This window comes from Ambystoma mexicanum, chromosome 2q, assembly GCF_040938575.1.
Source record: "Ambystoma mexicanum isolate Mex_15411 chromosome 2q, UKY_AmexF1_1, whole genome shotgun sequence".
In the NCBI taxonomy this organism is placed as follows: domain Eukaryota; kingdom Metazoa; phylum Chordata; class Amphibia; order Caudata; family Ambystomatidae; genus Ambystoma; species Ambystoma mexicanum.
In genome coordinates this window covers 87,071,734-87,087,182 of record NC_090924.1, presented here as the reverse complement: position 1 = coordinate 87,087,182, position 15,449 = coordinate 87,071,734, and the positions used below count along the sequence as shown (strand labels likewise).

Here is a 15,449-nt window from a genome sequence, read left to right as displayed (position 1 = left end):
GACTTTTCCACAGACGATGTTGCGACCACTATGTGCTCAACGCCACTTCAGCGAAACTCGCGACATAAATTAAAAATTATGAATAAAAAAAAGGATCTGAAGGGACACAATACGGACATACGAAAATATGGGTTTGGAACTTTAAGAAATACTGAATTGGCATGTATCCCTGCGTGTATAGAACCTGTGATAACCTCTCCCCTTGACGTGGATCAAACTCATTGTAATACACAAACAGTACTGCGAGGCTAGAACACTCATTCTCCAAATTCAGGCAAATTGTAATTAACTGGCTAACGACAGCAACTGCCAATTGAAAAACTTGCATCTGTAACTGGTAATTTCTGTAACCGCTAATGTCTGTAACTTGTAACTGTAACCTGTAACTTATGCTCTAAGCTGTATATATTCTTACTTTTGCGCCCTTATACTCCAGGGTCTGGTGCGCACAATAAATTCCAAACAAACAAACAAACAAACAAACACGTTCTGGGGGAAAAAACTACAACTGAGGCTACGGGCGTCGTGCGTCCTACTTATCACATCGGATGTCGTCGGAGGAGGTCCTCGACGAGGGCGCATCGACGTCATCGACGCAGGACGCAGACGCAGAAAAAAGTTTCCGAAGCAGCACAGCTGTGGTGATTACATGTCGTAGATATGGAATACGTCGTCGGACCATCCCAACGAAAGAACTTTACCAGGTAAGAAAGTAACTTGTTCTTCTACCGGAAGTGCAGATATTTCCGATAGGCTATCGGTATCATGAGGTGTGCGTCCTTGAGATCCAGCCGTGCTAGACAATCTGTACGCAGGAGGTCTCGGAGCAGGTCGATGCCTTCCATCTTGAAATGGTTGTATGCAAGCCATTCGTTTAAACTCTTTAGATTTATAACTGGCCTTATTTTATCCGCTTTGCCACGTTACTCTGCTCCTGGAGCTACGCACTTTTGTGGACTATTGCAGCTGTTACTACGTTTACCAGCAGGCCATCTGGTAGCCCTTTGGAGGCGGGCAGATAAAAGGAGGAGGTCGCGCGCACCGCACGCGCGCACCCAAGCGAGTCCCGTGGAGTCCCGCTTTGCCGCGTTACTCTGCTCCTGGAGCTACGAACTTTTGTGGACTATTGCAGCTGTTACTACATTTACCAGCAGGTGATTTCTAAACCGCCGAAAGCATACTTTCTAATGGACTTGCTCTCAATAGTTAAGCTCACACTGTGCTTATTTACATTTGTCTAGGCCATCTGGTAGCCCATTGGAGGCGGGCAGATAAAAGGAGGAGGTCGCGCGCACCGCGAGCGCACCCAAGCGAGTCCCGTGGAGTCCCGCTTTGCCGCAGCGTCCGGGGCTCCGCGGGACCGAGCCATACAATCATACAAGGCTCCCTGTTAGGGGTGGGTGCTTATTTTGCTATATTTCTCCTCTTTGAAATTCAAGTTTTAAGCAACTGCTAATCCACGCTGCAGCTTAGTGGGCTCTGCTTGATTCCATGTCCACACGTCCTATCGGTCCTTACCGGTTGACAACGGGCATGCCGGATAATACAAGGCAAAGAATTATGTCCGAGTCCCATCCAGTCCGCGAAGACTTTTCCACAGACGATGTTGCGACCACTATGTGCTCAACGCCACTTCAGCGAAACTCGCGACATAAATTAAAAATTATGAATAAAAAAAAGGATCTGAAGGGACACAATACGGACATACGAAAATATGGGTTTGGAACTTTAAGAAATACTGAATTGGCATGTATCCCTGCGTGTATAGAACCTGTGATAACCTCTCCCCTTGACGTGGATCAAACTCATTGTAATACACAAACAGTTGACTCTATAGCCCAGGCTGCATGCAATCTTTCCTTAATGACTGATAATGAAAAACTGTCTGCGTCCATGTCTGATAGTATGCTGTTGAGAAATGCCCTGTCTGGAGCGCCGCACACAGGTATCCCTGTAGACGAAAATGCGGAAGAGGCCGTTATTGATTTGGGTTCCACTAATTATTCCTTTTCAGCCAGCTCAGAAAGGTCAAATCTCTCACAATCTCCTGATCTGTTTCAGCGATCCAATGGCAGTACCGCAGTTGACATCTCATTTATCCCTCCAACTCCCCGCAGGGCTCAAGATGATCAACAGGCTTCATCTCTTAACCTGATTGACATTTCTAAACCCGCCAATTTAACCCTGGAGGTCATGAATATAGCACTTATGTCACTTGCTAAGTTATTCGAATCTACTGATGGCACACTCAGAGGTCTTACAGAAATGTTTGAATTGCTTAACTCTGAAATATTCAAACTTAGTTCCGAACTGTCATGTTTTCGAAATGATTCCGCTGAAAAATGCAATCAGGATCCCGAGTTCCAAAAAAAAATCACCATTTCTCTTAGTAAAAAACAACCAGAAAAAATAAGTAAAACCTCAATCTCCATAGATGCGTACACACAAACAAAGAAAGACTTAAATAATCAGAATGTAGAAACTAACGTCGAGATTGGAAATACATACCAAGATCCACCTGTTATGCGACCCGCCAAAATGTATACACACCTACCGTTTGTAGATGGTATTATCACAGATAACTCTATACCGGTTAGGACTCATGATCCGGCTCAGGCTCTTCCGCAGACAACTTCAGCACAAAAAGCAAACGGTTTGACTGTAGCTGAGAAAGCTATATACTCTGTCTTTGATGTCAGAGCCAGTAAAAACATAGCAGGAGTAAAACCTAAACCCAAAAAATTGCCACCTCAAAAAAAATCAAAAAATGTTAAAACGGCAAAGATGGTAGTATCGTCGTCAACGAAACAATTTATTAATACTCTATCACGTGCCAATACTAGAACTCGGGTGGACTCAGGGATCACAACAAAAAAATGATGCCCTGACTAAATTGAGAAAAAATTAATATTTGGAGTCCTGCCAGTCACCTCGAGCAATTATAGATCACCCTCCTCTTGATGAGTTGATAAAACTTGCTGAAGGTCATCAATCTCCTCAACTTTCAATATCACAAGACACTGGTGAAAATGACAGTCAAACTCCATCACACCCAGCAGCAAATAGCAAGAGTGAAATGCCTGACGACACGCATTTATCAAGGCAAAACTTGAGACGAGAGATTGACCGTTATTTAGAGAGTCGAAGTTTTGAACCTCCTAGGTTCCCTATCATAGTCAATGGACCTGCGAAAAGCACCTTTGCTAACACCATGATACCGTTAACGGAAACGCAGAGTATAGAATCTAAAAAGACTACTCTTAAATGAGTGTCTTTTGCTGACTCAGAATTCCCGAGTGCGCATAATTTGGCACAAGATGCAGTAAATAATAGTATTGACAGACAAAAAGATCTTGATGAAATAAAAGTCTATTGCACACCTGTGGATGTTAAACTCGAAATCGCAGATTATCTCGCCACAAAAAAAAATGATAATAATAAAAAAACTGCGTCATCACAGGCCGATGCAGATAAAGCTCTCGGTCCATCTGTTGGCGTTTTGGGAAAGCATAAGAATATGACATCAAAAAAGGCACAAGGTAAAATTGTGACAAGACATGCCTTGCTTCTAGCGTGTCGTCAGGCCCATCAATACATTTTGAATCGTCAGAGTGTTCTTAACTTGTTCTCTGATATAACAACACTCAGAGACATCCAATCGCAAGACATTGACCAAATTGAATTTCAAAATAAGAATGACCTTGGTGTGGTACTTGTGTGGACGACCTCTCTGATTGTACATAATTTGATATGGGCTGCGCGGGAAGCTTTATTCGACCTGGGCTTTATGCTTTCACGAGATGATGATATAAAATACCCCCCTGAAGTCTTGTCTCAAAACATCGCAAAAACCACAACATCACATCTCAATCCATAATAACGGAGAGCGAAGGGAGTACCCACAAGATCACACCAAGATCACAAGAGTATAACTAGACCCAATTATGGAGCAAGTGTGTTTATCCAGAGTCAGTTGGACCACACGAGGTCACAGTCACTTGATTAATAACCCCAAGAATATACTGTGTGATTTTGACATCATCCTTTTACAGGAAACCTGGCTCACTATTACTCCAAGCTGCAATAACTTTGAAATTCATTTGGAGCCGGCTATAAGAGCAGCCAAAGGTGGCCCCTTGTTTGGATTACTCACTGCTATAAACACGCGAGCAAACTTACATCTCACCTCACTACCCGCGATAAACCCATTCATCCAATGTTCTATCATTGATGCTAACTCTCGCAAGATTGCTTGTGTAAATGTGTATTGGAACCCTATGAGTATCACAGTTGCCTTGTTTTTCAAAAATCTCACATCTGTTCTTGAAAATGTTATATTGGGCAATGGCATTACATACATCATCTTGGCAGGAGACTTGAATCTACACTTATTGCAAGGGAACTCTGTTAAAAAGTGGAACGGGCTGAACTATGGATCAAGTTTGAGAAAGCCTGGAATCTAATTATGCTAAATGGCACCAGTGCGGCTGATTCCCCACCTCTTGCGACGTGGCAGAGCAGAAACCAAACTGCTATTATTGATTATATTTGTCTCCAGGTGTCTCTTTGATTACATAACTGACTTTGCAGTTAAAACATCAGAGTATAGTGACCATCAGACACTTACTTGCAACGGTGTGTTAAATCTTGCTCCAAGTGTGCCAAGACAAACTTGCAATGGGTCAGTTAACATCAATAATTCCTTAAACTGGTTGAAATGGGCTGAACAATCATTAATACATTATCGCGACCATCTAAAAATGTTTGTGAATGATAATTTCAAAGATAATAGCACACATGATCTAGGACCTTTTCAGCTAATGCAGCTATATGCCACGCACCATAAGTCTCATGGAAAAACAATTCAGGTGTGCGACAATGCAGTTTGCTTAAGGAAGCACTGTTTCGCAAGCAAAATAGACAAACTCAACATCTTTCAGAAACAGATAAGATCTCGAAATTGAGAACTATTAAAACTGCATACAGAAATTGGATGCGGGAGCATAAGATCACCAACTACCAAAAGAATGGCAAACAAATGCTAAATCAAGTGATGAGAAAGAACTCGGCACAAATCTGGCAATTACTCAACTCAGTCACGTCAGCTCCGCAACTCGCCTCTCAGGTAAATGGGGTATCAGAGAATGACTGGGTATCTCATTTCTCAAGTATATATGCAGCTCCTTTCGGTTCTGGAGCACCAGACATGCCCTGCTCCGACTTTGACCTTGATTTCGATGAAGATGATATTCGAGACCTCATTAATAGTGCCAGCAGGTCTCGCGCCCCAGGTCCGGATGGACTCTCGAACGCAGTAGTAAAGGAAAATGTGGACGTGTGGACTTCCATACTTTACACACTATTTCGACTAATCATCAGATACCAAAACCTTCCAAAATCATGGTCCCAGTCGATCATTGTACCGATTTTTAAAAAGGGCAATAGACAAAACCAGATGAGTTACCGTCCAATAGCCTTGTTGGACGTATCTGGTAACATTTTTTGCAGACTAGTGCTATGTGAGCTGAATGCCTGGTCCCTTTCGACCCAGCACAGAGATCCTTTTCAGTCTGGGTTTGTCTCAGGATTAGGAACCTCAATAAATCTTACAATTTTGAACGCATTGAAGATGTCATATGCCCTGCGAAGACAACCCCTGTATGTTGCCTTCATCGATTTTCGCATGGCTTTTGACTCGGGAGACAGAAATTTACTTATCAGAAAACTGATAAAATATGACTGTCCTAAATCCTTGGTTAAGATCGTGAGTCTTCTTCATTCAAACACTTCTGTACAGATCAAGTTGAATATGGAAGGCTCCCTATCGAAACGGATAATGACAGCAAGAGGCTTAAAGCAAGGGTGCATTTTGGCATCCACACTATTTAACATGTTCTTGCTGGACTTAGCTGATGACTTCGCTTCAGTTCATTCCGACTCACCTAAACTAGGAAGACAAGTGATAGCATGGCTTCTCTATGCGGATGACCTAGTCCTAATCTCCCAGACGCCCTCTGGTTTACAAATTTTGTTAGACGTACTTGACCAATATGTTTTACGAAACAATCTTATTGTGAACCAGAAAAAAACTCAAATTATTATTTTGGGTAAACCAAAAACGACCTTCTGTAATAAATTTCATTGGACAATATCTAACCATAAACTGGAAGTGGTCTCGGAGTATAAGTACTTGGGGACGAACTTCAACAACATAACATCCGATAAACCATTTGAAACAACATTGCGAGCTAAATTATTGATGCTTACCTCGCAAGCAAGAATTGTTCATGCAAAATTTGGGAAATTTTCATGTGCCCCTCTTATGTCATTCTATCAGCAGAAAATCATACCTGTCATTACATATGGGCTTGAATCTGTTTTACCCAAATCTGTTACATTCTGGGATCGAATCGAAGCAAAGTTCTGGAAAATAGTTTACAATTTACCCAAAAGTACACCTAATATGCTTCTTAGATTTGAACTGGGACTTATATCAATTCAAGCCCAAATAACCTGGAAAATGTGTAGCCTGTTCAGAAAATGTATCATGGGAATTTCGATGAAAAATAGCCTCGCAGTGCTGGCCGATTACATCCTCAGACCACACTTTCCCACTGCAATGGAGAACCCACACTATAAATGCCTTAGCAAAAGCGGATATCTCAATTGATCTTTTGGTAACAAATCCAAATCGAGCTAAAGCTAAATTTCTTCAAATGGACTGGGTGGCAACTCAGGAGAAATGCCTTAAACTTAAGGATTTTGATAGACTTCTCTTCAGTCATAAACACTTACGTACAATGGCTGACTATTTGATGAAATGTCCATCCCCACAACTAAGATTAAAAATTTTAAGATTCCGCTTTAACCTATGGCCGGTTAATGAAATTCTACTAAGACGAGGTTTGATTAAAAAAGAATCGGGGTATTGTCGATTTTGCAATGATATAACCACTACAGAAACATCACAACACATAATCATGAAATGTAAAGTTTTTGACTTCCATCGTGTCAAATTAGCTAAATGTGTGAATCTGAATTATTGTAATCGCTCAGATGCCGAAACTTGGGCGGCAATCTTGAACTCTCCTAAGATATCTGTGAGAATAACAACCATTGCAATTCTAGATGCAGCGTTCCCAGAAGAGCAAAAAGGTCTTATTATCTATTAATGAAAACAATCCATTGTCAACAATAATGCACAATGTGTCTGTGAAAATGTGTTTTAAATTTCTCTATTTGTCTTAGATATGCATATAAAAAGCATATAAATAACAATCATGATACATGTGCACCTTATAATTCTGTATTTCTTCTGACATTCCTACTTCTGGGTTTCTATTGTCCTTTTTTTTCTTTTCTTTTTCTTTTCTAATGATGTACTAATTATTTATTGTCAAAAACTGAATGATGATCTTCCTTGATATCTAATATGTTAATGTTCTGTGTTTGTATAAAAAAATATTTGTAAAGTTGATGTTTCAACTAAAACAAATAAATAAAAAAAAATAAAAAAACAAAAAATTTTTTATCCCCCCGCGTACCAGGAACATATTGCTGAGGAATCCCACTCCCCCTTGTGTATCGCGCTCTATCGCGTTCTTGTCTGCTAGTTGTGTATTGGGTGAGGTTCTACTCTCAGTATGGGGTTGCATACAAATTCTAATCGGAGGCCCGCTACTGCTTGGAGCATCCATGCATCGCTGGATAAAGATTGCTGTTCGCTCAAAAAGCGGAGTGGTTCTCCCTCCTACTTGCTGTACTCACCGCCAGTGGCACTCGGTTGCCGGTAGGAACCTCTCCCTCTACGACCTCTTGGGAATCGTGCTCTGGACGGGAAGAAGTTGTCCTGTTGCCTTCCCTCCCAATACTGGTCTCGTTGCCCTTGGGGTCTGCGTTGGAAGTTGTAGCGACTGGATGACCGACCCCAGTGACATCCGGTCCCGGAAAAAACTCGCCCCGGAAATATCTTTCTGATGGAGCTCTGTGCCTTTTCCAATGCTGAGTAAGTCCCGACAAACTGCAGCATTTCTTTCGCAAATGCTTCTCCAAACAGAAATCCCTTAGCACCTTCTCCTGCTTCGTAAGAGGCCAGATCGCTGAGTTTCCCATCTATTTTCAGCAACACACCTCTCCTCCTTTCCGAGGAGAGGGTGCAGTTGGCATTGCCTAGGAGGCATACTGTGTGCTGAACCCAGTTACCGAGAGCTTGGGCATCTACTGGTGTTCCTGTGCCCTTGGCTTTCTCTGCTAAGTCCGTTATTTTCACTAAGGGTCGGGCTAGGTCTAGGTCCTTATCCTGGCACCCTCTCCAGGCTCGGCCCACACCCTTCCTGATGTCCCTCGCTGCTTTGGTCACGAAGGTGACCATCTTCGGATAAAGGTCCAGAGTTTCCGCCAAATTGCTGGGCAACTCAGGCCATAGACATTCTGCCCTCATCCGAGAGCGCACTTCCAAGTCTAGGGGCTTTCTAATGTTCTGCGCCATGTACAGCGCAACCCTAGGCGATGGCACCCATTCCGATGACTTGGGGTGTCTAATGGCTTCAGGATCAAACATGTCCCCTGTATTGTCCTTTTCTTCCGGGATGGCGCTCTTCTCGATGGGCTCTTTGGGGGCGTCTTCCTCTTCTCCCCCTTCGTCATCAGGCGAATAGCCCTCCTCATTGTCCCCTGAATTATTCACCTCTGGGGTAGGGGGTCTGTAATGGCGTTCTGCCGTTTTTGCAAGGAAGGTTTTCTTCAGTCTGGCTACAGGGTCGTCATCTCCTTGGGAAACAGTGTTTACCATCTCTCCTCTGCTTGGTGGGTTCAAAGAGTCTTTCCTCTTCTGAGCTTTACACTCCTGCTCAACCCCTCCTTGGGGGTATCCCGCTAACATCCCTTCTCCAGGGCTCTGGGCCTGTCTTTTGCTGGAGGTTAGCTGCTCCTTCTGCTCTGCCATCAATGCCTCCAGCATATCTAGCCTCTGAGTTATGGGTTGTACTCCGTGCGAGACTGCCTGTGATAGCGAGTCTCTCAGCACCTTTTTAAAACTGAGGGATAACTCAGTCTCTTGCTGCATGGGCTCTTAATCCCATTCCTCTTCACTCCACTCTGGGGTTGTGGAGTGGGACCCTCTCGGGCCGTCATAGTGAGCAATTGATATCTGTGGTTGGCGGGGCCAGCTTCCGGATTGTCAGCTGTGAAAATGTGGCTCTTACCAGAGTAAATGCTCTTTGGTAACACTCTGTGCCTTCCGTGCTGTTAAAGCAGTAAGTAACGTGTTTTTTAAATTTTATTTATGGAAACTCTCTTAGCTCTTCTCGGCCGAACTATGTGTTAATCTGCGTTGTTGCGGAGTGGTGCGAATGTTGAGAGAGGCCCGGCGGATGCCAGGAAGCTTAGAAGCCTCCTGCTCTGCCTGGTCCTAATGCGCGCAGCTTTCGCCGGCACGTTATGAAGGAACGTGAGGAGCGGGGCCGGGTGCATAATACCAGCGCGTTTGCTCGTGGCCCTGGCCCCAACTCCTCTGAACACTACAGTGTTCGACAAATACCTACAAAGTCTGACAGAGGTATTCGCTAGCGCGCTCGTGAACAAACATTCTTGAGAGAAACTAAGCTTGTGAAACGCTTGCCGTACATTACTCTCTCGCTGCTATCCGTATCATCCGTTCAAGCACAAACAGCTCCAGTTCTAAGGAAACTAATCCCCAACGTATGCAATCTTGCAGTAGAAATAATATCTAAGTACTATCCAGTTACATAAATCAATCATTTAATAATTAAGATATCACTTATCTCAGGCAGCAAAAGAAAGAAGAATGGACATAGGGCTAAGGGCTCTTATACCCTACACAGGCTACTGATAGGTAGAAAGGAGAAGCCCAGGTTTACCAGAGCCCAGAGGATCATGTGGCTCGTAGTGCCTATGAGAGAACTTTTTCTTGAACTTTAAACTTTGGTTTTATTTTTTCCTCGGAGTGCTGGAGTAAAAACTATAAATGCCCAGTTTAAGTGTTCAATGTTTTAAAGTGCTGATGTTGCAGCAATAAAGAAAGATGAGCATAATGCGTGCCTCCTGTCTTGACATGGAATATGCAAACTAGGCAACGAAAGTAAAGCATAAGGCTTTACTGACCTCCAAAAGTCAGAACAGGGTGCAAAAAGAAGGGTATTCCATAGAAATCTATGGAGGGAAAGCTGCAAAAGGAAAAATGTTCCTAACACATGAAGATAAAGTTGTGAAGATAGACATTTCTTTGCCCGCCTTTTTTCGTTAACTTTTTATTTATTTATTTCATTTTAATTTTTGTTTTTGGAATGTAGCACATTAATATATCTTTTAAATTTATAAATATTCTAAATCCATACAATATGCTCATTATAAAGATATTGAACACATACACCAAATTGATAAATGTTATGTGGCAATAATGCCCTGTTGTCTTTTAAACATTTTGTGAAATTACCTACATTTGGAGATCTGCTGTCTTAGTGGAGTGGAAATGTGTTGGGGCTGAGGATCTGCTAATTTTAACAATATGGCAAGAAATGATCCTTGATTCTATTAATTTCTATTAGTGTGTAGCTAAGAATTACTTAAATAACATCTTGGCTGTCTTTTACAAGATAGGCAGAATATACGTGGAATGAAAACTCTTTTTGGATTTCATAGGGTTATCAGACATTTCTTAGGATTACATGCTGTTGATTTCATGAAAAGACACTAATTCATTAGTATTGAAGATATACTGTCTTAAGCAGTGTATGCAGAAGATATATTGGAGTTATGATCTGCATTGTTGCACGACAGACAAAAACCATCAAGGATAAAATGCCTGATGTCTGTTACATTAAACAGTATTTAACTTGAATCCTACGCCTGCAGTTGCAGGTTTAAGATTTCCCTGCACTTATGAAAGTTTGCTGTTTTTTCAGGGTGGGAAAGCTAGTTGACTCCAGCATGGATATCCAAGCCATCCAGCTGCCAGCCCTGCAGTACCAACATGAGCGGCGATGCAACGATTGGGGGGCAGACGATTCCAGCAGCATGAGTACCATGACCGATATGACAGATGACAGTGGTGCTCTCGTTACAGAGGACTGTTCCAGCATCAAGCTCAACACTGGGGTGAGTAGACCATATCAATTGATGCAGAGGATTAAAAAGGTGGGTGAAAATCAGATGAACTCATGCAGATGCTGTAAGTTTGTGCAAATAGTTACACATCTAAAATACCAGTTGCAAGGGGTGGCCAGAGGAATCGGACATAATTGCTGAGATCATCCTTTCTTTTTTTAGAGGGCGGTCCAGTTCAACAATCTGGACCATGAAGCCTAGCTCCAGATGTGGAAACGCAGAACATATTAAAATTACATTCGGACGTTTCAAACCTGCCTTAAACAATCCTGAATGCAGTGTTTTAGAGAAAGGCCAGGATTACATAAGCATTGAAGTACATGATGCTTTCATGTTCCAAGTAGAACTTAAACTATTAATGCGCAAAATTAAACTCAATCAATTCTTTGCTGGAAATGTAAAACCCAAGTCCAGGAGCAACATGTCATATGCAATCCATCCTCAGCTGTATTCCATCAAGCCAGAAACAAAGGCATTTGAACAAGTCGTGACTGGTGAATTTTTAACCTAGAGGGGACATCTATTTTCTTCTCCCGAATTGACCCAAGCGAGTGCAGAGAGCAAGCAGACGGGATTTCTGGGGGTTTCTCCGACCAAGACATTTTCTTATTTTAAAAATGTGGGTAGGAAGGGTGCATTTCACAGCACCAATGTTACAAAAGAGGTATTTTGCTTGGCTAGCGAGGGAGGCAAATCAGTGATTCAGGAAAGAGTATAAGAAACCTTCCCCCAAAATGTGGCAAAGCATGGACATTAGGAGAGGTATTAAGTCGGAATTCTCAATTTAGGGAATTTTAAGACCACTTTTTAATGGCCCTCAATTTTTATTTTTTTCCCCTTCTGTTTTTCAGATCTCAGATTTCTTTTGGGTGTCAGAAGGACTTCCCCTGAAGTCCCCCTGACACTACTACCCTTTCTACCTTACTTAATGTTTATGGTATTGGGCCGCCCTAAGGTGCCCAGTCCCAGAGGTACCTCAGAAGCGCCACGTTTTTGCCTTATGGTGATTTTATCACCCAAAAAAGGTTTTAGGGGGTAGGTTAGTGGCAGCTGTAGCTTTGACTTTAGTTAGTATTTTCTCTCGTACATTTAGGTAATTCACATTTAGCAACAAATTCTTTTCTCTTCCAACTCTATTGGTTTCCCTTTCAGGGTTAGTTATGATTCTCTTTCTTTCACTTTTACAGTTCAGGTTTGTCAGATTTACTTTCTCACTTTTTCTCGTTTCTACTGGGATGAGTTTCAATGTTCCTGTAATGATCCCCGCCTCGGATCCTGTTCCTCCCGGGATACACGTTACCTTCTCTTTCATGTGGCAATGTCTCCGTGTTGCTTACGGTTCGGGTTTCTCTCCTTGCTTCCGTCTTCGCCTGACGCGGTTCATCTTCTCTCCCGGCTTTGGTATTCCTCAGTGGGGGAACACGTCAGCTGTTGCGGCTTCCCCCTCATCGATCCCTACGTCGTTTCCCAGGCAGACTGCCCACCAGTGGAATCTCGTGGTCACGCCACCACTGCTACTTCGGCTCTGGTCGGGTTGGAGTTTCTTCTCCTTCAGCCTCCAGGCAGATAGCTTCTCTGTTGCTTGCTCCCAGCAAGTTTGGGCTTCACAGGCTCTGTTCTTGTCCATGGTAGCAGTGGTGGCATTACCAGGTGACCTCCCTTGCTTCAACACATGAGCCTCTCCCCTCGTTCTCTTCCTTCTCCGGATTTAATGGATACTCCTCCTTAAATGCACTCGTCCCAGTGAATCTAGGCTTTTCACTGAAAGAGCCAGTCCTATTCTCTCATGACTAACACATTTTATCTTGCTCCTTTTTCAAGTCTCGACAATTGTAAGCATTGGATATGAGAGTAAGTCCCAAATTTGTGATTACATGGCTTTGCTTTGGGAGTTCCTCACAGGAATGAGAGTCCTTGTCCCCTAGGGGTGAGTCTCTCCCAGTGACGTATGACTTTCCTTGACCCCTTTGGAAAATGTTGCTGAGCGGGCTCACCTTACTAGCCTCACTGGAAGGGGCTACCCCTTGGGGAGAAATGACGAGTTCCTTCGATTCGTCACAGAACCAACAGCTACCTATGAAGATGACATTGAACCGACATGCAACCTACCACGCTACTCAAAGAAGAACTGGACACAACAAAAGTTCTCCCCACAACTGGCACACAAAGCCAACCACCGGACCAAAAGATTGCCTTATCTACACAACCCCTAGAGGACAAACTAACCCCTTAAAACAAAATGATTCACTGCAACCTGGTCACTGCCAAATCCAAGCACAGAAGTACATGAGCTCCTCAGCGAAGGCAGAAATTACATATTTTTCCTCAGAGAAGCCTGGCTAATGGAGGACTTCAAGGTAGTTGCACACAAATCCCTCCCGAGCAACTTCAAACTTACAGGCCAACCAAGAAGGAAAAAGGGCAGAAGGCCAAGCTCTTGCATAGGAAGAGCACCGAAACATCTGATAGGCAGTATGAATAACCCCTTAACTGCTGAGGGTTTTCGCTCCCATTGCTGTGACCTTTTTTGGACATTTCAGTATGTCGCATTCAATCCCGTCACCTTTTTGTTCCAACTGATAACCCGGACAAATTTGCACCCTTTTCTTCCCACATGTAGGCGGCCATAACGCCACCAAGGATTACTCGTTTGCTGTAGGGGAGTGTGAGTAAATAACACAACAGTGACCAAAATGTATTTTTTTTCAGAAAATGCCAGTAAAATGAGGTACAAAGAAGCCTGTGGGTTTTTCCTTATAAGAGCTAGGAACAAATGGTTTGCTGTTCTTGAAAGCTTGGAAAATGGCGAATTCAGAACAGATTGAGTGGAAACAAAAAAACATATTTTTTTATAGGTTTTCAATCAGTTTTCCCTTTTTTTCAGTGGGACATGCTTGAACTGAATGGAAGAGGGAGAGTAGGAAAGCTGAATGGGAAGACAGAAAGGCGAACATTTCCCAAAAGTAGACAAAATTCCAAGTTCAGGAAGGGGTTATTTTTTGCCAGTCAGGCAACAACTATGTAGCTAGAATTCCCAATGTTTGGGAAGAAATTGGAAATATGACAAAAAAAAGGTAGGTGCTGGACATGTTTGGACTTGTAAGGTAATGACTTGAGTGAATATTGAGAAAAGCAATGCACCAGTACTTTTTTCCGACTCTACAAGTTTGGAAATCACACATTTTTTGTAATGCTTAAGAAAACAAGCAGTACCACAAGCCAAAAAAAGAGCCATGGTACACAGGTTTTTTATGCTGATGGCCTAAACAGACCTACTTAGCATTTGAAAATAAGGAAAACAAATGTGGTAAAGAATGACGAGCATACATTTTTTGAAATAGCACAGGCAGACGTTTTGAAGGATAGGTGACTTGCACAGGTTACAAAAGCATCCAGTGCCTAAAGCAGCGACTAAATGTAGGTCAAATTTGGGAAATTAAAGGGTTGTGTAACAAAGTGTAGTAGAAAATGTATGACAACGTTCACCAAACCAAGAGAAAACAAATGTCCTACCTTTAAACATTACCACAGCTGTCTCGATGAAAACGGTACCTCACATGTGTGGGTGCACTGACCTGGACGCAACGGAAAACGGCTAAACCACTAGTACAACAGATTTGGGATTGGGTGTCTCAGCCACCAAGGAAAACAGGGAACTCCATGGATTCTAGAAAGAAGACGCCTGTGGGAATACAAAGGGGTCTGACTTTCACAAATCGTGCTAGAATGTATTACCCACAAGGCCCAGCAAAGTCCAAAATGTAGGGACATTTGCCACTAGGAAACCACCTAAACACGCCAGCGACAGCACATGTCCTACCTTTCCACGTTCCCACAGGTGTCCTGCCGGAAAAGGTACCTCGCATATGTAGGTGCACTTAACTGTGTGCAAAGGGAAAAGGCTAATCCTCTGGTACACTGCCCTGGGCAATACTGGATATGGCCATTTGGGCAACCCACAGATTTGGTCCTGGGGTGACGCAGCCAGAAAGGAAAACGGGGAACCCCATGCATTTCTGAAAAGAAGACACCCGTCGCAATCCAACAAGGTCTGAATTTTGTGAATTGACCTAGAATGTATTACCCACAGGGCCGAGCAAAGTCCAAAATGTAGGTAACTATATTTTGAGACATTTGCCACCAGGAAACCACCGAAAACCACAGCAACAACACATGTCCTACCTTCCTACCTTCCCACGTTCCCAAAGGTGTCCTTACAAACGTACCCTCACATGCGTGTGTGCACTTACCTGGGTGGAAAAGAAAAGGGTCGACCATCTCCAACCCCAGCAGTGGTCCCAGGAATCCCCGCCAAGGTCCCCATC

The 15,449-nt window shown here is 43.1% G+C and overlaps 1 protein-coding gene across 6 annotated transcripts in view; it reads left to right on the top strand.

Annotated features, from left to right (window-relative positions):
- Positions 1-15,449, top strand: part of ABCA3 (ATP binding cassette subfamily A member 3) — a 1,774,001-nt gene that overhangs the window by 1,277,019 nt on the left and 481,533 nt on the right. For all 6 annotated transcript variants that reach the window (XM_069646922.1, XM_069646923.1, XM_069646920.1 and 3 more), the window contains one exon: positions 10,923-11,115. In XM_069646922.1, the coding sequence (XP_069503023.1) occupies positions 10,923-11,115 (193 nt within the window). The remainder of the gene's footprint in view (positions 1-10,922; positions 11,116-15,449) is intronic.